Source organism: Polypterus senegalus, chromosome 6 (genome assembly GCF_016835505.1).
Source record: "Polypterus senegalus isolate Bchr_013 chromosome 6, ASM1683550v1, whole genome shotgun sequence".
Lineage (NCBI taxonomy): Eukaryota > Metazoa > Chordata > Cladistia > Polypteriformes > Polypteridae > Polypterus > Polypterus senegalus.
Genome location: NC_053159.1, coordinates 150586539 through 150611630, shown reverse-complemented (window position 1 = coordinate 150611630; position 25092 = coordinate 150586539). Strand labels below are relative to the sequence as shown.

The following is a 25092-nucleotide window of genomic DNA, read 5'->3' as shown; positions in this document are numbered from 1 at the left end:
AAGTGATGCTACGTTCGCCTCACCCTTCCCCTTCATAGAGTCCGCGTCCGTCGGGATATTGGCTAAGCACTCGATGGGCCTATGTTGACCTTCTCTATCCCATCATTTCTCAGGGCAGGTCACGTGTGTCTTACCTGTAAACTGCATGTGGAAATCTTCAGCACTCGCACTACCGTCTTCGGGATTATATTCGGCCTCTCTCAAAACCTCCAGATGATCTCCTTCTAAGAGGTATGAACACTGGACAAAGTGTAACTCGTCCTTGACACAGGTGACGTTGAGCGATTGACATCTCCCTGTAGTGTCGGTCTGCTTTGTTTTCTTCCTCCCCGTGATGGACTGGGGAATGAGTTTGGCAAGTCCCTACATGTCGTGACGCTTTATTTCAGGCTGTGTCCACAGAATTTATGCAGGTGGCCAGAAAATCCTGCCGACTATGTCACTGTGACACTAGAGGGTGCTGCCACTCCTCAAACCCAATAGACAAATGCCCAAGACACCAGGTAAAAGCACCAAAAAGATTATTTATTCCTTCTCTTCTAATAGTGGTGCCTTGAACCACCTCCACCACCAAACAAAGACAATAATAACAGCACAATAATTCTCCTCCTCACCATCCAGCAGTTCTGACACACTCCCTCCCAACTCTGGCTCTCCTGCTGGGTCTCCACTGGTCCTTTATATAGTCCTTGAGCCAGAAGTGCTTTTGTCCCTCCAGCCACGTGACTGGCTGGCACTTCCGGGTCTAATACAGAACAGGGATTTTCTTCAGCCCGCAAGTACTTCGTGGCATCCGTCCTCTTGATTACCTCATACTTCCGGGCTATACTGAAAGAATATGTCCCCAGCTCCTTTGACAGCTCCTCCTGGTGACACCCACAGCACCTAGCAGGGCTGTGTATCCAAACTCCATGTTCCATAGTGCCCTGCGGGAATCTGGGGTTCCACTGCACTCCAGGGAAGCTGCCATCTAGCGTCTTGGGGGAAGCAGTGTCGACAAGTATCTGCCTTCCCCCATCCTTCTATTCCAGGGGCGTCCCAGCCAGTTGAGCTGCCGGCCATCCATCACAACACCCACAACATTCGAAAACTAGATGTAGTGCTTTGCCAGTGGGTTATTTGCTTCCAGCACAGTGGGCAGTAAAGCTTGAGTGAGACATTCCTGACCCGCCAGCCAGTGTCCTGTAAAATGACAACAGATAGCTGAAATAAGCTGACAAATAACCAAAAAAGTTCATTAAAGGAAATTCACGGAATTGGCCCTCTTAAAAGGAAAGAAAAATACAGGCTGTACATCATATTAATTACTTTTGAGGCATAATGTTTGTCACATCAGTGCACATTATAATAATGGCAGCTTGATATTTATTATTACGCACGTGAGTCATCATTTTGCTGGTTATGCTGCATTTTCCTACTTGATCGAGAGTGTTGTCATTTCCCAGTTTCTCTAAAATGTTGACGTAAATATATGAATGTTCCTCGTCACGTTTTCTTTTATTAATCCTGATGTTTGTGTGGGAAGTTGTGCACATTTCAAGCCTCTTTTTGTGCTTATGCAAGCTTTATAAATGAGGCCTGTTGCCTGCCTTTTGTGAAATGTTTTAGATCCCTCATACTATTTTTGTTATGTTTGTGACTCCTGATCACAACACCTTTGACACCAATGAAATGACAATGAAGAGACACAGAGACAGTTTCTGTGTATCTTTGCTGTGTTTAATTTTCATCTAGCCTAATACTCAAATTTAAGTGGACAATAGATTGATCCACCTGGCTGATCTCAGAGAGGAAGGCATTCCCTCATACCTCAAAAAGCCTCTTCTTTTCTTCTTAAGAATATTGTGACAGAAGCAATAGCTGTAACTCACCCAGACACATGATGGCTCCTTGGCATCCTGCCATGGTTTGTTACTGTGAAATAAAGCAAAATTATTTTGAAGCCAACCCTCCTGGCACTCCAGGTAGCTTCACATGCAAATTCGGAGCAGAGCTCTGTTTTTAACGGATTCTGCTCAGTTTACTGTGTTTTGGGACTGCATGTCAAGAATCTGTACGCATCCACCTAACTGTTGAGCACTTCTTTTGTTTTAAATCGACTTTCACCTCTGAGCTGTGGAAAGCCCTTGTTTTCTGTGTCAAAATAAAAAAAAAAATCAGATACAGGATTGCTGATGGATGCAGAATGCAGTAAATATTTTTTTTTCCTCAACACTCCAATAGTATTAACAAAATATAATAGAACTCTCTTAATTGTTAATGACTCATTAACCAAACACTGGAACAAAGATGGTAATTGCCTCACAAGCAGGAATCTGTACAGTGTGAAATATATTCATTTTTCAGATCATTAGAGTAATTGGATTTGGTTGGCCTCTCTAGCATGCAGGAACTGGAAAAAATAGCCTAAGGTGTCAAGAATTGTATGTGGCATGATGATTTCCAGTAGCTGCTCCATTATCTTTAATATTATGTCACAATGTCTTGCTGAAAATTGGGGAGCAAGAAATTGAAGTTATTTATGACTGGAATGTAATAACCACACTAGTTGCTTAAGAACTTTACACACCTCCCTTTGAAATGTTAAGAACTTAAAAAGAAACGTATAGTCTGCAGCTCCCTGATGGCCAAAGAAGACTGCTAAACCAGCAGTTCTATCTCTATAAGAAGAAGATACTTGGGGAAAATCAGGCTGTATTCTTGCTTGAAGCACATAGATGTTCATCCAGATGACTGGTTGTGTTGTACTTACAGTAGTATCCATCCCTGCTATTAGCCACACTTGAAATGTGCTGTTGTCCAGATAGGACACTTGCTCTATGGTCATTTGAGATTCACTTTAAGTCCATTTGTTTTACTATTAGACTACTGACGTAGTGTACTTTAAGTTTACTATTCTTTTTATTTTGTGATCAATTATTTATTTACACAAAAAAGAAGGTATACAGTGGAACCTCGGGTCACGACCATAATTCGTTTCAAAACCCGATTTGGTCGTGACCCGAAGTAATTTCCCCCATAGGATTGTATATAAATACAATTAATCCGTTCCAGATCGTACAAACTGTATGTAAATAAATTTTCTTTAAAGATTTATAAGCTCAAAAATAGTTAATTATACCATAGAATGCACAGTGTAACAGTAAACTAAATGTAAAAACATTGAATAACACTGAGACAAACACCCAGGCTCGCTCTCAGCTGCATGTGAGCTTGCACTCACTCTCCCTCTCTCGCTCTCTCAGCTGCATGGGATCCTGCTCTTGCTCTCCCTCTCTCTCTCTCCCTCTCGCTCACTCTCTCTCTCTCGTGCACTCGCTCTCTCTCTCTCGTGCGCTCGCTCGCTTGTTCTCTCTATCTCTCTCTCGTGCTCGTTTTCTCTCTCCCTCCTGCACTGGCTTTCTCCTCCTGCTTCCTGCCTTCTCCTGCATCCTCCCGTTCTTTCCTGTTCTCTTCTTTTTCCTTTTAGCCGACTCACGCTTCTATTTATGAAGAGGCGTGGTAGTCATGGCAATCAGCAGCTCCTGGGAACAATTACAGATGCGTACCGCTTCTCACCTGTGCACTTAAATGAGAAACACCCACATCACGAACTCTTCAGGAACCGCTTTGGCCATACACCACCACGCCCCCTCGTTAAGCCGCGAGTGCTGTGATTATTTGTTAAAACTGGCCTTTTTGACGGGAGCTGTGGACCCGCTATACCACAGGAGGATGCTGGGTTGAGAGGAGGTTACAGTTTTGAGGGAGAGTCCCTCTGTGTGATGCACCGAGGACAATGTACAGTACAAGGAGAGACTGAACATGTGCAGAAATCATCAGCGTGTACAAACCGGAAGAGAAACTGGCTTGTTCGTCAACCGAGTGTGTGGTCATGAACAGATGCAAAAGTTTGGCAAACTTCTTGGTCGTAAACCGATTTGTACATGTTCACAGACATTCCTGAACCGAGGTTCCAGTGTAAATTGAAATAATTACCCTCCTTTGGCTCCCACCCCTTCAAACTAATGCATCTAATGTATATATAGCTATAAAGCCCCAAGTGCCAAGAGAAGCCAAGTGGTCCCCAGAGTCCTAAAGAAACCCAGGCTTGAATGACCTTCACCTAGTGCTACCACTTTTTAATATTAACCCTGGATGCCCCATCACTCCTTGTTGCTGAAAGCTGTTTTAGGGTTAAATTAAGGAAAAGAGGCTTTGAAAGCGGAGAATGATAAAGAGTGTGTGGATTTCCCACAGGCTATTAAAATACATACAGCAGCAAGAAGCCAAGGGAGACAGTTCAGTCATCAAGCAGAAGAGAATAATAAGGCAAGAGAGGAATATCAATAACAAAAATGAAAGACGGAAAAGAAGTAACTTTGGACCAAAAATTGGACATTCCCAAAACATGCAAAGAAAAGTACATTCTGCCCCACCTTGACACAAATAGTATGAAGAGTTTGCAGCAAAGCCCATATACATTTGTTTTACTATTGGCAGAATACAATCTATGTGCAAAAAAATTGAATATTTTGGAGATCAGGGTTTCTAACAGAGATAGTGCTTTTTTTTTTTTTTTAATAATAGACCATTGGACAGGAGGGGCCATGGGTAGATCACATTGACAAATATATTGAATAGAGAAAGAATGATGTGGGACATTTGGTGGTTGGATGTTTCTGTTCTTTAATCTTTGTTGTAAAGCTGTTTTTGCTCATCAAGACTGACCAGATCAATGCATTTAAATTTTCCTGCATATGCCTACCCCCAAACCATATTTATGAATCCACACTAAAGTGCCAATACTCACATTATGCTACTCTAGTATTAGTCCATACCCCTTTAAACCCAAAAGAAAGGAATGGGTGGGTGCATTCAAGGAAGGAAGCACTTGAATGTGTTTTGATGACATCCACAGGCATTAGAGCAATAGGGCACTGTGAGTAAAATATTCAGGATATAATTATCACAGGTCACATGTACAGAGTGTACAGAGTGAGAGAGCACAGTGAAACGGTTACTTGCAACTGCTCATCAGCATGCAGAATGACACCATGATTAGTGATTAGCACTGTTAAGTGCTGGAAGCTATGGAAAAAGGTGATTCGCTGTGGCAACCCTTAATGGGTGCCGCCAAAAGAAGAAGGTGACTGTAAAGTGCTGGAAGCCTTTTGATTTTGACCAAAATAACTTAATATTACTTTTTTTTTACTCCTAACATTTACTTTAAATGATAGTCACTTAAGGAACAAGCTAAATATTTCAAGGCTAATGGAAATTTAAAATTTCCTTTAGGTTGGCACAGTGGTTAATAGTGGTGCCTTATAAGTTTTGGATTTGACCACAAGCCTGGACACTTCTTTGTGAAGTTTGCATGTTTTTCTTGTATCTACTGCATAATGTTTTTTTGTCAAAGTAAAACAGTTTTCTCATACATCTCAAAGATTTGTGTTAAATTAGCTGATGACTCCAAATTGGTCTTGTATGAGCATGTGTGCACTAGCATCCAAGGACTGATATCTGCACTGATTGTCTCCAGATTGACTCAAGCCCCCATGATCAACAAATGGGTTATTTAAAGGAAAAATAATGTTTCATTTGTTTGTTGACTCATAAAGGGGAATATTGTTGTACTGCATTTCTGCAACTCACCCTGAACATTAAAACTTGAACCTGAAGAACATACACATTATTAGTAAGAAATAAAATAAGTAAACATTTCAAAAAGATTTAGCAACTCCAGACATTATAATAAATGCTCAACATAACAGGAAAAAACAACAATTCTAAACAATTCTGAAAAAGAATTTCCTGGTACCGAGGGAAGCAGAAACTATCCCATTCTGCTCTCTAGCCAGGCTATTACTTTAAAAAGGCGTTCAACAGGAACACTGGCATACTGTTGGAAAATGGTTAAGGATAATTTTTTCACACAGAGTGCCACAGACACGTGGAATAAATCATAATATAGTGTGGTAAAGAGTAGGACTTCTTTGAGATTCAAAACTTTATTATGCTATTTTTGAGAAATGAATGTGCATTTTTGGGCTAAATGGCCTGTTATCTTCATAATGTGATTCATTTTCTAATAGCACCTCTAAAAAGGTAACTGTAATGTGGGTCAAAACACCTAGCCGTCTACTGTGATCCTTGTTGCTGACCTAACAATGCGCTTGGTAAACCCAACACTAATGCAGTACAGTAGTATCATTACACTGCCATCTCTCTAAAAGCAAAACTACTGTATCTTGCCTGTATACTTTTTTAAACCTCATATTTTAAAATTATACATTTTCAGACACTCTATATGTAATTATTAAACTCCCCCAGTCTGTAAAATATGTGTATCTAATATATTCAGTTATTAAAATTATACTTCCTTATGTTCATACAGAATTTTAAAACAAGTAGTGATATTTAATAGCTTGAGTTCTAATGAATATTATACAATTTATGATAATCTTTTTAACATGATATAAAAAAGCAAAATGACAATAATGTATATTAATTGACTTACTATTTTTAACAAATGTTGCTGTTTTTAATAGCATAGCTAATAAAATATGTGTAGGCCTTTAATTGGTATTGTTAAAGGATACCCACATTAACCCTAGAGCTACCAGTACAGATGCCAACTGGCATTCTATTTTTAAATCATTGTTTATTTCCCCAATGCATGCTTCTGTCCTTCTTTGACTCTTCCTAAATTGCTGCATTGCAAATGGCCATGTTGTTATGATTCTGAAATCCTATTCAGAAGATCTGACTTATAATATTTTTCTTATTTGTTTTTACATGAAAGACCCCCTATTACCACCATAAACAACACCTTTGAACGATGATACCCAGGTGTGAATTGCTGTCTCTCTACTCTGGCGCATACCTGGTCACAACTGAGTATCTTTTTACTTTGAAAAATGTAATCTAGGTTCTGCTGTCAGCATTATTTTATGTTGCTCTCTCTCTCCAATAAACGACTACTATCACTTATAACCATTCCCATTTGTTTCAGCATGTGTAATAATAAAAATCATAAGCTTATCTGAAACTGGTCACTGCTCCATTTATTGCAGGTTAGCTACAAAAAAGTATGCAAACTCAATTGAAATTGCATTCCAATGTTTTCAACACAGCTTAGAAAATAAAGCACACAGTCAGCTTCACTTGGATGTGGGGAAACGTGGGGATGTGCCATTTATATGTATACTAGCTGATTACCCAGTGGCTTCGGTCACTGAGTGCAAGGGGAAAAAAATGTAGTATATAAATTATTAAACAGTAAAACATTAACATGTAAGAAGTAAAGATACATTGTGCAGTCCTGGAGTGCTTTTGGGTAAAGTACATTTTAAAGGCGCTATAACACAACAGGTAAGTAGCACTAACAGCTTAAATGTATTTGGATCATCTCTCAGTAGCAGATCCCTTGTGAAAGGCACTATATGAACGCTGTGGTACAGAAATTACATTTTCTATGCGATCCTGTAAATTTCTGCCTGACAACCTTGCACTACATGCCTGTGATTTAAGAGAAAAATTATTCTCAGAAATGTGGACGCTGCCCTTCCGTGCTTAATGGACAGAAGGTCCAAACAATTCCCAAGTCCAAAACTTAACATGAAGAGGTCGGTACATCTTCTTAGATGTAAACCCACCATCATCTTAAAAGAATTCATCACAAAAGCAACCCTGAATGTTGCGGAGTTTTAGTGACCTGAACTCACGTTAAGGGACAGGAAGTAGTGATACAGCGCAATTTACAAAGAGAGTTTTGCTTTGATGGCACCGATCACACTAATTTGGAAAGATTTCCTCTCTCCCAGGAGCCGAGGGGGACTAGAAGTGTCACAAACAGTGCGAGAAAAGAGGAAACTGCGAAGCTCTCGACCTGACAGAGCAGCCCGACATTCCACGCCTCCCAGAGTCAACTTTGTTCTCACGACCCCTCGCTGCGGAAGGCAATGTAGTCTTCACATTGTTTACAGCTCGGTGCAGTTAAAAAGTAGAAAGACGCAAAACTGTTTCCCTCATTTCTTCTACTATCAAGTACTGCCAATTAAGAAAAAGTTATAATGTGGCAGTTTCCGCGACAGTCACGTGGACAAATAAATAAAACTTCTCTGCCAGCGGGGAGCTGGAGTCCAGAGAGGAGGGCTGGGAGAGGGCGACGCAGGGCGCACTTCTATGGGATAGATCAGCTTGTTTGTGCTTACTTCTTTTCAATATTAGTAAAATAACTCTCACACAAATAACAATTCGTAAAGATGATATCAAAATGGTGTCCACAAACGAACACAAAAAAAAAAGAAAAAGAACACAAAGCAATGGTTTAACATATCAAATCAACCAAAAATATTTATTTTTGACAAATGTTACTGTCTTGCATGTTGTGTGAGCCTGCATACTATATGATTTCACATACTATGATTTTGCATACTGTACATGTTACACAGCAAAGTCCTGCAAAGTATGATATCGCTCAAAGTAGCCAATTGCATGCATTGCCACATTACACTGCTTACAATATGTGTTGCACTGGTGCCTCCTTTTCAATTGTCTATTGCTGCACACAACACAGTCAGGTTTGTATTTTTTTCCTCATACAGTATGTTGCAGGAAAGTGGCGCACAGTCAGCCTGTCTGGCACTGCTCTTTGTGATGGCATTCCTCGCTTTGCCAAAGGCACTGCAACATACTCTGCCAGCAAGCTGTCAACCACCTTCTTGTGGAAATCTGCCACAGACATAGTGCTGTCACTGTTTGCCTGCTTGAACAATATATAGCAATTTGTAAATGCAATCTCACGCATGCGATGGTACACAGTGTGGTACAACTTGGTGGACTTATGGCCGTAAGCATATGACCCCAGCATCTGATCCAGTCGATCAACTCTAGCCATTTTACAGTTATACTCCTCAAGTGCAACTGGCTTGTCCAACTTCCTACCTTCTGGGTTTCCCTTTTGACGAATAATTTTCTCACATATATCGTTAGTGTGTATTGTAGAGAGACAAGTCACGTGTTTGACATCGTGCCATGCCAATGCCACCAAGTTATTCGCCCACATGAAAACCGGATTGTCACCTCTTTTCATCTTCAGCTGTCTGGCTTCAACTGTGAAGGCATGTGTGTCCTGTTCACCCTCACTTCACGTCTTGTGAAGTCTGGTAGCCAGTTTGGCTCCCACGGATCAATGTCTGGGTATTCTCATACGCAAATCTTGCCATAGGTGCATCGGCTGCACGAATGCACTCAGCTGGCAGCCGATCAGCTGGGGCAGCATCAGCTGGCGTCTGATCAGCTGATGCTGGCTCCTCACACTCCTGTTCGATCTCCTGATCACTGTCAACAAAATCAGATTCTGAAATATCAGAGTCCGACTCAGTGATAATGCGTAAAACTTTGTCTGCTGACTATTTTCTTTTCTACACTGGCTTCGCTCCCTCATGAGATGTCGATGCCATCTTGCCTTTGTTTACATTTGTTTACATTTCGTAACTCACGCACACACAAGGATTAGATGCCGAGTCAATGAGTCTAACATTCCTCCAAGCAGAGGGGGAATGCCTTTGACGTGACAGTGAGTTTTGTCACCATTAACAGCTGATTGTTGCCCTCTACCCCTGGATGTCGACTTTTGCCGACATGTGCCCTCAACCCCTCCTGTCGACAAAAGTCGACATCTGCCCTAAAAAAGTTAAGAATACCAAGAATCTGTGCTGACCGCTGATGTGGACTGCTCTATAATAAGCCTACATTCCACTTATTGCATACAAATGTTTGCATATCCACAGAAATATGTAAGTATGGTTGTACATTTTCAAACTATTTTTACATGGAACCGTCTGCAGACGGTCTGGTTCATGCTGTGGCCTATGTGGGTCTCAGTAGTCTCAAATACTTTACTAAATTAATTTGGTGGTAATCAGCACACTTTTTGTTACTGTTTATTCTTTGACACTTTCCTTTGTCACAAATTGTGAGTGTCTATCACAAATTCAAAGATTTAATTTAGGACTTCATGCATTCCCCATAACAACACTGACAATAAATTACCCACTAGCCAAAATGATAAATAAGCTCAGCATTTAGAAAGGAGTAAGATGACTAACTGGCAAACTGGAAGAATTATTTACTTCATTCATTAATCCAGTGATTTCATTAAGCCTAAACACTGTCTTGAGCCTTTCTGTACATTGTTGATTCCAAGAGTAAGAATTGTATAACTTATAAACTGTAACTTGTGCCTGATCATAAAAAGCAAAATTTGTAAAGGCATTGATAAAGTAGATCCAGCTGATTTTTTTCAACTAAATGTGAATCACGTGCTGGAGGACACCAGTGAAAATCTAGGGGAACTGCACTTAAGACTGAAGCCAGGAAGCACTTCTTTATGCAAAGAGTTATGGGAAGAATCTGGATAAGATATTGGGATTGCTTAGCTGTTAGCTTAACAAACAACCTTGAGACACTGAATGGTATCCCTTCATTTGTCAAATTTCTTACATTCATGGTTCAATTTTTGGCTCAAACGGATACTAGTTTGAAAAAGTCTAAATTTCTTTAATGGCCGTGGTAAAATTAAAACTGACGTTTAATTAGACATTTGTGCCCCCATCAAAATCCTTACACTTTTCTTTCCAAAACAGAAACTAGTGCAAAAGTGTCTGCTTCCTCAGCATAAACCTTTAAAAAGTTTTATGCACCTCACTATTGTCCGCTACACAGACCCTTTATCTGCTGTGTTCTTTTCATAATCTAATCTCTCTCTCTCCATCTCTGTGTGTATTGTGGTAGGATTCTACTGTACATTTGCTTTATCCCAGTCATATCCCTTGATCGGAGTTTTTATTAGTTACATGATGACTGTTTCACAGTTTTGACAATTTGCATGCCACATGGGAAAAAGGGAGTAGCGAAAGGGTCAGGAAATGAATCTTGACCTACATTCTAGAAGATACGGTCACACCAAAAAGTCATACCTACCTTGTAATAAGTCCAGAGTGTAAGAATCAAAGCAAATAGGTCTAAATATGAAAGCTTCAAAAGAAAGCACTTGAGAAAGCTGTTTTCATTAAATCCATAAATTTGAATAATGACTGATGTTAGCTTAAATAATAAAGTGACATAATATGATTCCCAGGGCTTGTGATCGGTGACGGGAACTGCGTCTTATCAACAGGAAAACAAAATGGCAGAGAAAAAACAAGGCATTACGATAAAACAAAAGATAGTTTTCGATCCTAGAATAATAAAACTACAAAAGTTCACCACTTAGGAAAATGTATTGAGCCAAGGAAGTTAAAACATAGATACAGAGAATAACAAAAACATATTTTGTATTAATATCAGTAAAGAAAAACACATTTGCCTTTATTAAAATTGTTTTTAATGTCTACCTTGAAAATTTACAATTTACAATTACATCTATGCTATTAAACTCAAGCAGCATGATTTTTGCCTTTTTAATTTTCCAATTTTACATCATAAACGTGTCTTTTATTTACAATTTTAAGGACTGATTTGTGCTACGGGCGGCACGGTGGCACACTGGTAGCGCTGCTGCCTCACATTTAGGAGAGCCAGGTTTCCTCCAGGCGCTCTGGTTTCCTTCCACAGTCCAAAGACATGCAGGCTAGGTGGATTGGCGATTGTAAATTGGCCCTAGTATGTGCTTGGTGTGTGGGTGTGTTTGTGGGTGTCCTGCAGTGGGTTGGCACCCTGCCCGGGATTGGTTCCTGCCTTATGCCCTGTGTTGGCCGGGGTTGGCTCCAGCAGACCCCTGTGACCCTGTGTTCAGATTCAGCGGGTTGGAAAATGGATGGATGGATTTGTGTTACCAGTAGTTGGCAACTCTAAAAAGTCCCTGAGACAGAGTGTTGTATGCATGTGAATTTGCCATCAAATGGCTGTCATACATCTTGTACTCAATGCCACCGGAATGGGCATTAACTCAACACAACCATAATCCACAGAGTTGTGTTCATAAAAAGGGTGAATCAATTTTTATATTGACTTATTACAAAGAAAGACATGATTTGGAACGAGGAAAAATAATAGGCACTGCAAAACTATAAACCCTTGAGCAAACTGGTTTCTTTTTTGATACATTGCACAGTATATTGACAGAATTACATTTATTTAAAACATGGCTTAAATGTAATTGTGATAATTAAATCATAGATATTTTAATAATAATTTGTTTAATAATAGATAATGCAATTAGTGTAATCAAATCTAGTGTGTTATGTTGGTTAATTAATTTGATAACCAAGCCCGTTAGATTGCACAAAGGAGTCATGGGTAATTTTGCCAGCTCATAGTGCCTTAGGCCCAAGTTTTGATTCTGGCTTGCATACACTCTGAACCAAATTCACCTTTTTTCCCCTTGAGTAGAGATTTTAAAGATACTGTATGTTCTCCAATTATCTTATATCTTTCTTCTGTGTGTATTTGTAACTGAGTCTAGCATACTCTATTCAAGGTTAGCTGCTGCCTTCCATCTAATGTGCCCAGTTATGGCTTTAGAGCCACTCTAACCCTAAAATGGCTTAAAAACTAAAATGAATATCCAATGATCATAATATGTTTTCTATATATTTCTTATAAATTTTCTCTTATTTTTATGATGTATCTTTTTTATCTGCAATAGGCAAAAGTAGAAAACGAGAAAAATGTCAGAACCTGGAGCTTTTCCCCCAAACCGAGATGGAGCCCTGTCCTTGTGATGAATTCATCTCTCAGCCATATGGAAACTGGTCTGACTGCATTCTTCCAGAAAACAAAGCAGAACTTCAGCTGGGAATACGAGTCCCAGGGGATATTAAAGAATGTGGACAAGGCACACGCTACAGATCAGTCGTCTGTTATGGGCCAAATGAGAGAATAGTAGACCCATTATTCTGCAGCAGCTCAGGTAAGATGATGAGCATTTATTTGACAGCTTTTCTGTGTCATGCACAGATGAAATCATTTTCATGAAACCTTTTGAAAGCCTTCAAAGTTCAGACACAATCAGATCAATCACATTTTTCTTTATGCCTAAATATTAAAATCTCTCTATCAAAGAATGAACAAATGCTCTGGATTCAGATTTGCTCAACAAATACTCCCAATGGGTCTCATTTACCAAACCTTCTGAGACTTTTGCATATTTTTATTTCCAAAAGACTTGCCAAAGAGCAAATGACATCACATTCACTAATTTTGCTTGAAAATGAAATATGCATTATTCCTGATGGATCCCAGAGGCCTAGTAACAAGTATCTTACCAATTAAGATAAAAGAATCCTCTACTAAATGTCCCAGAAAATGTAGAATACTCCTATTTTTAAAAATGAATAAAAGGCAAAAAGGAAAATAATAAAAAAAAAACAAACTATGTGGTACATTGATTGTAAATGTTAGCTGTACATTATATTTTGTTCCTAAAACCCTCAAAACACTGTATAATAATTAAAACACTATAAGGGAGACAAACCAACAATTGCCCAACTAACTGACTAAAACCGAATATTCTGTACAAGTCCCTTTGCTTTACATGCATGGAAAAATGGCATTCCTTTTTGTTTATATATTACAAGAAATAAAACATTTCAATTGTTATATTTTTGTGTCTGCCTTTTATAACAGGAATCAATTATTCTACTCATGAAATCAAATTTTTCACAAGAATACAGTATGAAGCAAAGTATGTACTTAGCAGTGAAACGTGATTTATAAGAATAAATTGTGAGTGCATGGGAATGTTCAAAACTTGGGGCAATACAATAATTTGATATGAGTTGTACAAGTTGAGGAGCCAACACATGAGTTTTATTACCAATTATCCTTAAAGAAAACGCCTTTAAAGTATCACAAGAAAAATGATTGTCTTATTTCAAGCTAATTTTAAGGAAATGCTATAAACAGAGTTTTTTTTGTTTTTGTTGTTCAGATGACATTTGAGGAAATAGTTCTTAAGATGATATTAAAAGGGAAAAATACTTGTAGTTTACAGCAAGAAGCTTAATTTCCAAACAGCTTTCTGATGACTTTTTGTGGGTAATGAGGGCATGGCTTTTATCAGCTATTGTGGTATTCTGGGTCTGCGTAGACCACAAATGGCCATGTTATGGGCCACTGGTTGAATTCCTCTGAACTAAAGTATTATAACACTAAATTATCATTAGCAAATTCAGAGTTAAGTAGAAAATATACGAAAAAATTGAAACAAATTGTTACTTGTGCTTATGTTTGACATTTTTCTAACTATATTTTAAGTTAAAGTTATAAACGAGCCTCCAATCATGAGCTCTGTAAATGCTTAATCCTTTAATTTGTTGTGAAAACATAAAACTATAGAACATCTAGGTTGACAAGTAAGTTGTGAGGTGTGTGACTTTTAAATACTTTTATATACTTCTGCTTGATCTTCCCTATATTATCAATAAATGCAACAAAAGGAAAAAAAAACTCCAAAGGATACAAAACAGCATGAAAAGAAACCTGCTGAGAATATACTAGAGGAGTCCTGTTATATGCAAGTTAACCTGGGGACCTGATTTTGTAATTGTATTTCAAAAATAAACAGTTAATATCTGAAACAAATGTGCACCAAAGAGAATGACATAAGGCTAAATCGATGAACTTTTGCATTTCATCCTGAGGAAAGAAACTACTAGCAGAAAAATCTAAGCTAAGATAAAGTGATGAATTAAGGAAGTTAGAGGGTGTAGGATGAGAAAGAAATCTAAGCTGAAAGGGAAATGAGTGGCATTCATCTATATGGTAATGATGGCTTAAGTATGTAAATACTGTAATATAAGATTACACATTAATGTCACTGAGATTATAGTCATTAACAGTAGTGCCTTCCTTGGAAATGAAAACAGTTCCTTTGTGATCCCTAGACAACTAATTCAAATGAGTACTTCTAAAAAAAAAAATAAAATGAAATGTGCAAAATAAATTGAAAGCATAGTATTTAATTAGCCATATGAATCGTAGGTCAAAGCATATTAGTTTATCCATTATGAGAGCAAGCAAAGCAAAGAACAGTTCAGCCCAATGATATTTCAAGAAAACTACTATTAAAAAGCAAAACTGAAAAAGGTAGAAGATTAAACCTGTGCATCTCGTGATATCTTTATTTTTCACAACTTAAAACTGAGAGTAGCCGGCTTCAGATCTAGTCTGATACATTCAGTGCTTCAAAATCTTTGTTTAACATAGTGATGGGCTGCATTGCTTGAAGTCATATTGCTGTAGAGCCAGATGGGATTCAGATTCACTTTGATGGTCATTTGTGGTTTTTTTAGGATTTTTTTTATTTCACAGTATAAATACTGATTTTGTATTTTATGATTTTCATTGTATTTGGTAGACAGAATTTTGATGTCACAATAAAAAACGCACTAATGGTATTGGCAATGTGGTTGGAAGAAAACTATTTGAGCAATCTTCACACATAAAAACAAAAAAAAAAATGAGCCAGCTACGTGTAGAGTGATTTCAAACGCTGCTTGGCACGGCCAACTAGTGCTGAGAAACTGTCTTGTCTTCAGAATCTAATTGTGCCATTACTTAATTGAGGAATCACTACCTTATTCAAAGGCTAATCATTTTCTAGCATGATTTCTGATGCCATTCCATTTCATTAATGATTATCGCCACATTTGAGACTTTGGTGTGTTTGTTGCCATGGCAGTTTCCCATAATCCTTTGGGAAAATGCACAATTGCTGACTTCATGTTGCACAACGATATAAAGGATCGCCTTGGGATTGAGATGGGATTGAAACCAAGAGAATTGTGTAATTTAATTTCTTACTTTGTTATGGATCTATGCAACTCTTGTATGAATACTATTCTTTTTATTTGTTTTTTGGTTTTGACGATCAGTTTTCTTGATTTTCCAGTATCAACCTTGCTTTGTTTTTCTAACCATGGTTATCTCCCAGTCCTTTCATTTGAAAATCATACTGACTATCAGCTACTCAGTACATGCATCATCTAATGGTTGTTTTTGGCAGTTTCTAGAACATAATTAGCTTTGAGACATATACAAATACATTAATATGGTGTCACAATAACGAGACATGAACAGATAAAGGTTTGGGGCAGCCACCCGTGCAATATGGTATCCTGGCTGCAAAAGTCATTTTTGTCACAATAACCAGCACTGAAGTGCATACAACAGAGTCCAAAACAAGACTGAGGGAAAAGGGAAAAGGGGCAGGTTTTTAAAGGGGAAGACAGGAAGTGAGGTCATAAGGATCGAGCACGTGGTCTTCAACCATTGGATCACAGCCGGACGTGACATCAGAGGGGCCGGAGCTAGTGAGGTCGACTTCCATTGGCTCCCGGAAGTGATGTCAAGAGAGCCAGGTGGACTCCCCCGGGAATGGTCTACAGGCAAGGGAGAAAAAGAGTCAGTGTACTCTGCCACATCTGAACTGCCTTCACTTAAGCCCTTTAGCTGCCTCCCATGCGCACGTGTGTGACAATGGTTAGACATAAATTTGTGCATGACTATAATTTAAAAGTAGTATACCTAAAGTCACATACAGACATTTTTTTTTTAAGTCAAAGTTTTATCCTTCCATCCATTCCTTCCTAAATCAGTTCCAATACAGCAACCCATCCTGGTAGCACTAGAGAGCCAACTCTGGACATGGCACAATCACACACATACCCACACTAACATAAGTTATAAAACCCTGCCATCAAGCACCACATTTAGACATCTCCCAATTTTAGGCCAAACCTTCCGAAATCTAGGCTCAGGCTTTAGCCTTACTGTTCAAGATGGCTTCTCCTTAAAAAGTTAAGTAGGCATTGGCCTATACCTGCACAACAGGGGAAAGGCAACAACCAAACAATTCTTAATAATCCTCATGAAACAGAAATGACAAAGAAGGAGAGACAAACCATACAAACTCTAGCTCTTTAAAAATAGAAACATTTATTGTCAAAAAAAAAAAAAAAAAACGAGCAAAAAAGTAAGCAAAACACAGGGCCTAAAAGACAAGTCAAGCAACAGAATTCAATCCACAAACTAAAACACAAAGAAAATAAAAAAAATCACCAAGTTACTAGTAAAAAGATATTAATAATACTAATTATTATTTTTATTTACCCCGATGAACTTGATAATCCTCATTTAGACATATTTTTCTAGGCTCTCTATTAATTGAAACTGCCTTTGTATTTCTTCATCACAACATTTCAGAAGTCCACTGTTGGCCATTTATCAGCAGCTCATAAATATCTTGTTGAAATCTATAGGTTAATGATCCAGTCTATGCAAAGTCCTCCTCAATGGAAAAGTAATATGAAGCAAACATACAGCATATATGTAGACCGCAGCTGTCACTATCTTGAAATAATTTACCAAAATGCCAATGTGTTTTGAGTGAAATATTCTCTCTTCATCAGTGTAAAAGAGTACAGCAAAATGACATAACTGTATTGTATCTAACAATCTGAAGAGCTTGAATCAATAAATGTAAACCATTAGGCTCTGTGTTTAAATATATATTTGGGATAACAACAAAGTTTCAACATAAGTGGAAAAAACACTTCTGAAATGTAAGTGAGTGACCAACAGAGCCCATATGGATACATTAGTCAAATATTGCAGATTGACTGGACTCTCATATACTTTCGGTGATATACATAACTAGATGTGTATGAGCCTATAGTACTGTATAGAAACAGTAGGCATCATTTTCCCAGAGTTCTGATATGTTAAATAACACACATATAAATGTTTTATTTGTAAATAATACAGTATTATATGAAAAATATATTTATTTTACATGTTTAATGTGCTGTATTTAAAATGATCATACTCTATTGCAAAATGGAAGTTAGCTATTAAAATACTTCCCAAGTTGGGTTGGTTGCCTGCAGTACCTGACGGGAAATGATCTAAAGTCTTGCAACTCCAAACAGGATTAAGAGGTTTGCATAATGGTTTTAAATCTTATCATACAGGTGAACATTAGTGCTAATTTATCTGAAATGAAAGTTGTCTTTATTTAAACTAAACGTACTTTTTATTTGAATAATAAGTACATTATTGAATGGTACAATGTGCCAATATGGTATTAAAAGTTTTTATTCTTCGCTTTTTGTATTTACATGAAAATATACGGCATATAGCAGTCATTTATTTTATTCACCATAAAGTTATAATTTTCATAGCAACAAAAATGATGAATACTGAAATATACTTAATAATGCACACTTTACATATAATGTGTGGTGTGCATTAATGATGAATGAGGACTTAAATACATTTTAAAAAGGCTGAGTCACTAATAAAAGCCACAGACAAACAAGAGGAGAACTGTACAGAACAAGGGTGCTCTCGAGTATTTAATTGTAGTTTGTTACACTCTGACTATATGCATTATTGACAACTCCATTATTATTTGACTTGCCAGTAAATAGATACTTGTAGAGCAATGAACTGACTGTATTTTATGGCTGAAAGCCAGAGTTATATTGAACTGCTGATATTGCTATTCAAGTTGATAACACTTTCAATTTTTGACTTTTTCTCTTTAAGAAATGACCCCTGCACAGACTTTTATACACTCATTTTTGAAACTGATTCTGAGTTATGTCTGATATAATTTACTTTATTACTAGTAATAAAAATGTATTTGTCAAAAAGTCAAATCAAATGTAAAGTTTATGTTTCTGTTTGATCTTCCCTATGTTATCAATAAATGCAACAAAAAGAAAAAAAACTCCAAAGGATACAAAACATCCATCCATCCATTATCCAACCCACTATATCCCAGCCACAGGGTCACGGGGGTTGGCTGGAGCCAATCCCAGCCAACACAGGGCGCAAGGCAGGAAGCAACAACAACAACATTTATTTATATAGTACATTTTCATACAAAAAAATGTAGCTCAAAGTGCTTTACAAAATGAAGAATAGAAAAATAGAAGACACAATAAAAAATAAAAATAAGTCAACATTAATTAACATATAATAAGTAAGGTCCGATGGCCAGGGTGGACAGAAAAAACAAAAAAAAACTCCAGACGGCTAGAGAAAAAAAATAAAATCTGCTGGGATTCCAGACCAAGAGACCATCCAGTCCCCTCTGGGCAATCTACCTAACATAAATCAAACAGTCCTCTTTGTATTTAGGGTTCTCATGTAAGGACTTGATGATGATGGTCACGTAGACTTCTGGCTTTCAGTCCATCAATGTTGGTGCATCATGAAGCTTTGGGTAGGTGGTGGTGGCGCAGGCCGCCACCACAAAGAAACCAGAAAAAGAAACAGAAGAGAGAGTTGGGGTCAGTATGGATTTTAGAGCCACTATGAATAGTTATTATGATGAATTGAACATACAGAGTATCAGGATTAAGTTAAAGTAAGGTTAGAGGAAGGCCATGTTAAAGTAATGTGTTTTCAGCAGTGTTTTAAAGTGCTCCACTGTATCAGCCTGGCGAATTCCTATTGGCAGGCTATTCCAGATTTTGGGTGCATAACAGCAGAAGGCCGCCTCACCACTTCTTTTAAGTTTAGCTTTTGGAATTATAAGGAGACACTCATTTGAAGATCTAAGGTTACGATTTGGAATATAAGGTGTCAGACATTCCGATATATAAGATGGGGCGAGATTATTTAAGGCTTTATAAACCATAAGCAGAATTTTAAAGTCAATCCTGAATGACACAGGTAACCAGTGTAGTGACATCAAAACTGGAGAAATGTGTTTGGATTTTCTTTTCCTAGTTATGATTCTAGCAGCTGCATTCTGCACTCGTTGCAAACGATTTATGTCTTGTTTGGCTAGTCCTGAGAGGAGTGCGTTACAGTAATCTAGTCGACTGAAAACAAAAGCGTGAATTAATTTATCAGCATCTTTCAGTGATATGAGAGGTCTAACTTTTGCTGAAAAAATGCTGTCCTAGTGGTTTGATGAATATGCGATTTAAAATTCAGATTACAGTCAACAGTTACCCCTAAGTTTTTTACTTCCGTCTTAACTTTTAACCCTAATGCATCAAGTTTATTTCTGATAACCTCATTGTATTCATTATTGCCAATTACTAAAATTTCAGTTTTAACAAACCCCAGGCAGGGCGCCAGCCCACCGCAGGGCAGGATACAAAACAGCAAATAGTAAAAATAATGTCAGAAATATATCTCGTATATGTCAGTCAGACGTTTTTCAACCCGCTATATCCTAACACAGGGTCACGGGGGTCCAACCATATTAATGTCCGGGGGCACCAGCCCACCACAGGGCAAACACCAAGCACACATTAGGGACAATTTAAGATCACCAATGCACCTAACGTGCATGTCTTTGGACTGTGGGAGGAAACCCACGCAGACACGGGGAGAACATGCAAACTCCACGGGAAACGAACCCAGGCCCCCTAACTGTGAGGCAGCAGTGCTACAACTGCGCCACCGTGCAACCCACTCTCGTATATGTTTACTTGTAAATTGTCAAATTTTAATATTGAAGTATAAAGTCATGAACTATTATTCTATAGATAATAATTAAAAATTGTATATGTTTTAGTTAATGCTAATTTTAAATTTACATTTCTGGAACAAGCCTTTGTCATTTAAATAAATGTGCTCTGCTATTTTGCTGAAAGGAACATTAATTCCCAGAATGGCTCTTGCATTTATTTTTCACTCATTAAAACAGAATGCAGCTAATCAATTGCACAAAAAAACGACACTGTGGTTAATCTTATGAATGCACATGCAAGGGTCTTGGCCTTCCTCAATTATAAAGGAAATGTCAGCAAGAAAAAGTGATTCACACATTCTCCAAAAAATATGTTTTTATATTTTATTTTAGTAGTGTTCAATGTTTTGATTATGAAAATGTATTTGAAATGATTGTTTTGGGGGAATTTGTTGCTTTGGTTCTTGTGTGTTTTGGTGGTGGTGGGGGGGGGGGTCAGTCATTGTAATTTTGGCCTTTTTATTAATTTAGTCACTTTTTTGTCAATTCCTACCATTTTTCTCTGTAACAATCATAAACAATGCAGGCAGCAGTGTCACATACAGAAGAGACTTTCTGCTGCATTGTATTCCTCAGATGCAGGAAAGCCCGGCAGTTGAATTAGTCCCAGGCTTTCTAAGGTCTTATCATAATAAAACTCACTTTAAACAAATTTAGGGGAAACAGCAACAAATTACACAGAGACTATGAAAAGAACTGATTCTTTGACAAAAAGTATTCATTACATGATTATGTGTAAGAAATGAAAAAATTAGAACAAGCATGTTTAGGAAATGGATGACCACTTGAAAATTCCTTGAGAATTCCATTCTACTTGTTGATTGTCTAATGGTGCCACAACACCATAACATCATCAGTGGCCCCAGGGACAAATATTGGAACATGCAGTAGATATTTTCTGAAGTTTTTCTGTAGGATGTAGTTGTAACACGGTTGATTACACCGAAATTATTACTTGTCTTTTAATAGTAGAAACAACATTCTCAAAATTATTTTCATTTCTTGTGTCTCATAAAGGTCTTCTCTTTGATTGAATTTAAGTTTGGAAACTTCATTGTATGTATCATCATCTTTTATCAACATTTTATTTATTTATATAGCACATATTCATACAAAAAAAATGTAGCTCAAAGTGCTTTACAAAATGAATAGAAAAATAAAAGACACAATAAAATATAAACATAAGTCAACATTAATTAACATAGAATAAGTAAGGTCCGATGGCCAGGGTGGACAGAAAAAACAACAAGAAAAAAAACTCCAAGAGCTGCAGAAAAAAAAATAAAATCTGTAGGGGTTCCAGACCAAGAGACCGCCCAGTCCCCTCTGGGCAATCTACCTAACATAAGTCAAACAGTCCTCTTTGTATTTAGGGTTTTCATGGAAGGACCTGATGATGATGGTCACGTAGACTTCTGGCTTTCAGTCCATCAATGTTGGTGCATCATGATGCTTTGAGTAGGTGGTGGCGGCGCAGGAAACCGGAAAACCGGAAAAAGAAACAGAAGAGAGAGTTGGGGTCAGTACGGGTTTTAGAGCCACTATGAATAGTCATTATGATGAATTGAACATACAGAGTATCAGTATTAAGTTAAAGTGAAGTTATAAAAAGGCCATGTTAAAGTAATGTGTTTTCAGCAGTGTTTTAAAGTGCTCCACTGTATCAGCCTGGCGAATTCCTATTGGCAGGCTATTCCAGATTTTAGGTGCATAACAGCAGAAGGCGCCTCACCACTTCTTTTAAGTTTAGCTTTTGGAATTATAAGGAGACACTCATTTGAAGATCTAAGGTTACGATTTGGAATATAAGGTGTCAGGCATTCCGATATATAAGATGGAGCGAGATTATTTAAGGCTTTATAAACCATAAGCAGTATTTTAAAGTCAAGTTTTATAGAGTAGCTAAGCTTGTGCTCCAAACTTTGCACATAGGCAACACTAAGATCACAAAAAATAAAAATGAACAACACATAAAACAAAAACTTCACATATTTGAACATATTCCTTACACACCTTTTTAAAAGAAAGGGAAATAAATAGCTGGGGAAGATCAGTGCAAAGAATCAAATAATCCTTTATATCCTGTGTACATGTGCCAATTGCATTCAAAGTAATTGAACACAATCATTTATAAAGTATGCAGCATAATTCACATATGCAGATCAGGAGATACGTGCATTAAAAAGACTGAAGTGGATAATCAATGGGCCAAAAAGGATGGGTGGTTAGGAGTAAGTCGGGTTCTGCCAAAGCAGCAGGAGGAGACAGACTTGAAGTTGAAAGTGAACCAAAAGTGCATTGTAAACAATTGCAAGAGAAGCCAATATTGTCATGCAAAATAAAAGGACTTATCTTACTGAAAAAAAAAAGTGAAACAATGAATAAAAAAGTGGTTCACTATTAAAATAAGATGACTGCTAACAGCATCTCATGTTGACCATGTATATAGGACACACTCCAAACAACACGTGGAATCATAACAGCTTACTTAAAACAGCAGAGCTGATGAAATAAGTAGTGTATGACACCAAAACTATAAAAATTAACTAAAATAAAAAGAATACGATTTTATGAGCTGTGATTAACAAAAATCGTAACTGACAACTCGATTGCTAAATTTACTAGCTGTTAGCTAGCTAGCACTGGGTTGCATTTTTTCCAGTTCTCAAATTTCATTTCCAGCGATTGGTTTTTTAATGTACGAAATATTATTGAAAATCACTTCACAATAAAGGCACAAAAAGCTGTACGGTTTCATTTGGGGATTTTCTCTTTAATTACCAAGGTAACTTTGTTAACATTTGTATGCTAACAGTATCAGGTGACCTGTTTTTTATATTTAACATTAGTTCAGTCCATTTCGACAAATTTCAATACTGTATATTGTAATATTGAATAGAGAAAGTAAATTAGCTGTAATCTTATAAAATTCGATTCATGTTTACTTTTGCAGTTTTTTAAAAATTCTGTCTTGTTTATGGCATGTGAGTTATTAAGTTCCTGCCAAGAAATGCATGGATATGAAGCTTTTAAACATATCGTTCTTATTTTTAGTCAGAAAACGTCTAATCACATTGCAGTAACATTAAGTCATATTAAGGTATACTGACCAGGAGCAAGTACTCCAAATGTAGCAGGAAAACCGGAGAGCCAAGAGGAAATTTATTGCAGTCAGAGGAAGAACATGCATACTCCACACTAAGGATGACTTTGAAGATGAAAACCATTTAACAAAGAAAAAACAGCAAATGACCTCCTCAAGCCCTACCTGGCTATCCATATTGTTACATGTTTTATACTGTACATGTTACATAAAACGTGTATATTTAGGTAATATAAGGCTGAGCACAGAATTACAAAGTCCCAGATAAAAAATTCTGTCCCAGACTTTTGGGATTGTTTTATTAGTACTCAGTCCCAACATTTCCATAGCAGCAAACATATAAGGCTATGAGTTTCTTTGTATTTTTCCACTTAAAAGATAGGGGCTCTCTTTCCTTTATTGTCGCTTTCCTTAAAGAAATTTTTCACTGTGGGTGCATAAAAGCCATACCCAATAGTCCTAAGTAATTTTAAAGGTGAGGCCTGAATGTCTCAGGTACATTTTATTAATTTTACTGGTTGGGAGTGATCTGCACTTTCAATTGCTGATCCCCCTCTCTAAGTTATTTCAGGGACACCTACCAGAAGCAGCAAAATTCCCTTTTTGAAGGTGGCCTTACTTTTGTATTTCTTTGGTGGCATGTCTTTCTTAAGATGCTTTCTTTAAAGAAAGAAGACTGTGCTTTAAAATATAGAGAAATTGTTGCTTGTTCTTCACTAGTTTTTAAAAATTAGAAAAAGAAAGTTCTCAATATGGATTTTGTCCTGGACCATGGACTTTGAAAGAACCGAAGTTGTAAAATATACTCACTTAGGCAAACAAAAGTTTGATTAATTACAACATTTTTGTTTTACTAGGTGTGCATATGTGTTCTCCCAAGTGCCATAAGCAATTGTTTGTGAGTCTGAATAAGCAAGAAGATAAAAAAATAATAATCACAGCACTGAAACACTAAACCTTTGTTCATGCAGCAATACATACAGGGAGATTCACTTGAAAGAGGCCCCAAATATTCTGTTGTAACTCCCATTAGGATGAAGCAATCTGAACCAAAATTATACGCTATATACCTTGATGTATGTATAATCGTTGCATTACTGGATTGCTGGAAGTGGTTTCCGTTTTCTTCCAGACACATTTCAATGAGGCACTCCATGTTCCTGAACGTATCAGCAAGCGTCTCGGGGGGAATAACAGCAATTTCACGTTGGATGTTTTCCTTCAAATCTTCCACAGTGTGAGCCTTGTTCTGATACCCCAAAGGAAAAAGTCTGGTGGTGTCAGATCCGGCGATTGTGCTGGCCAAATTTCCCTTTGAAATTACCTTGTTGCTCAAGAAGGACTCAATTTCTGCCATGCTTCTTGCCGATGTGTGACACGTTGCTCCATCTTGCTGGAAGTAACCCTCGGTTAGCTCACAATCATCCAGTTGATTCTGACATTGCTTAATCGAATTGGTGACCCAATAGGTTCACAACATGAAGACGTGTTACTCAATACTGTACAC

General features: G+C 37.5%; 1 protein-coding gene across 2 annotated transcripts in view; it reads left to right on the top strand.

Moving 5' to 3' along the window:
* thsd7ba (thrombospondin, type I, domain containing 7Ba) overlaps positions 1-25092 on the top strand; it is a 1045844-nt gene that overhangs the window by 882185 nt on the left and 138567 nt on the right. For both annotated transcript variants that reach the window (XM_039757380.1, XM_039757379.1), the window contains exon 15: positions 12635-12898. In XM_039757380.1, the coding sequence (XP_039613314.1) occupies positions 12635-12898 (264 nt within the window). The remainder of the gene's footprint in view (positions 1-12634; positions 12899-25092) is intronic.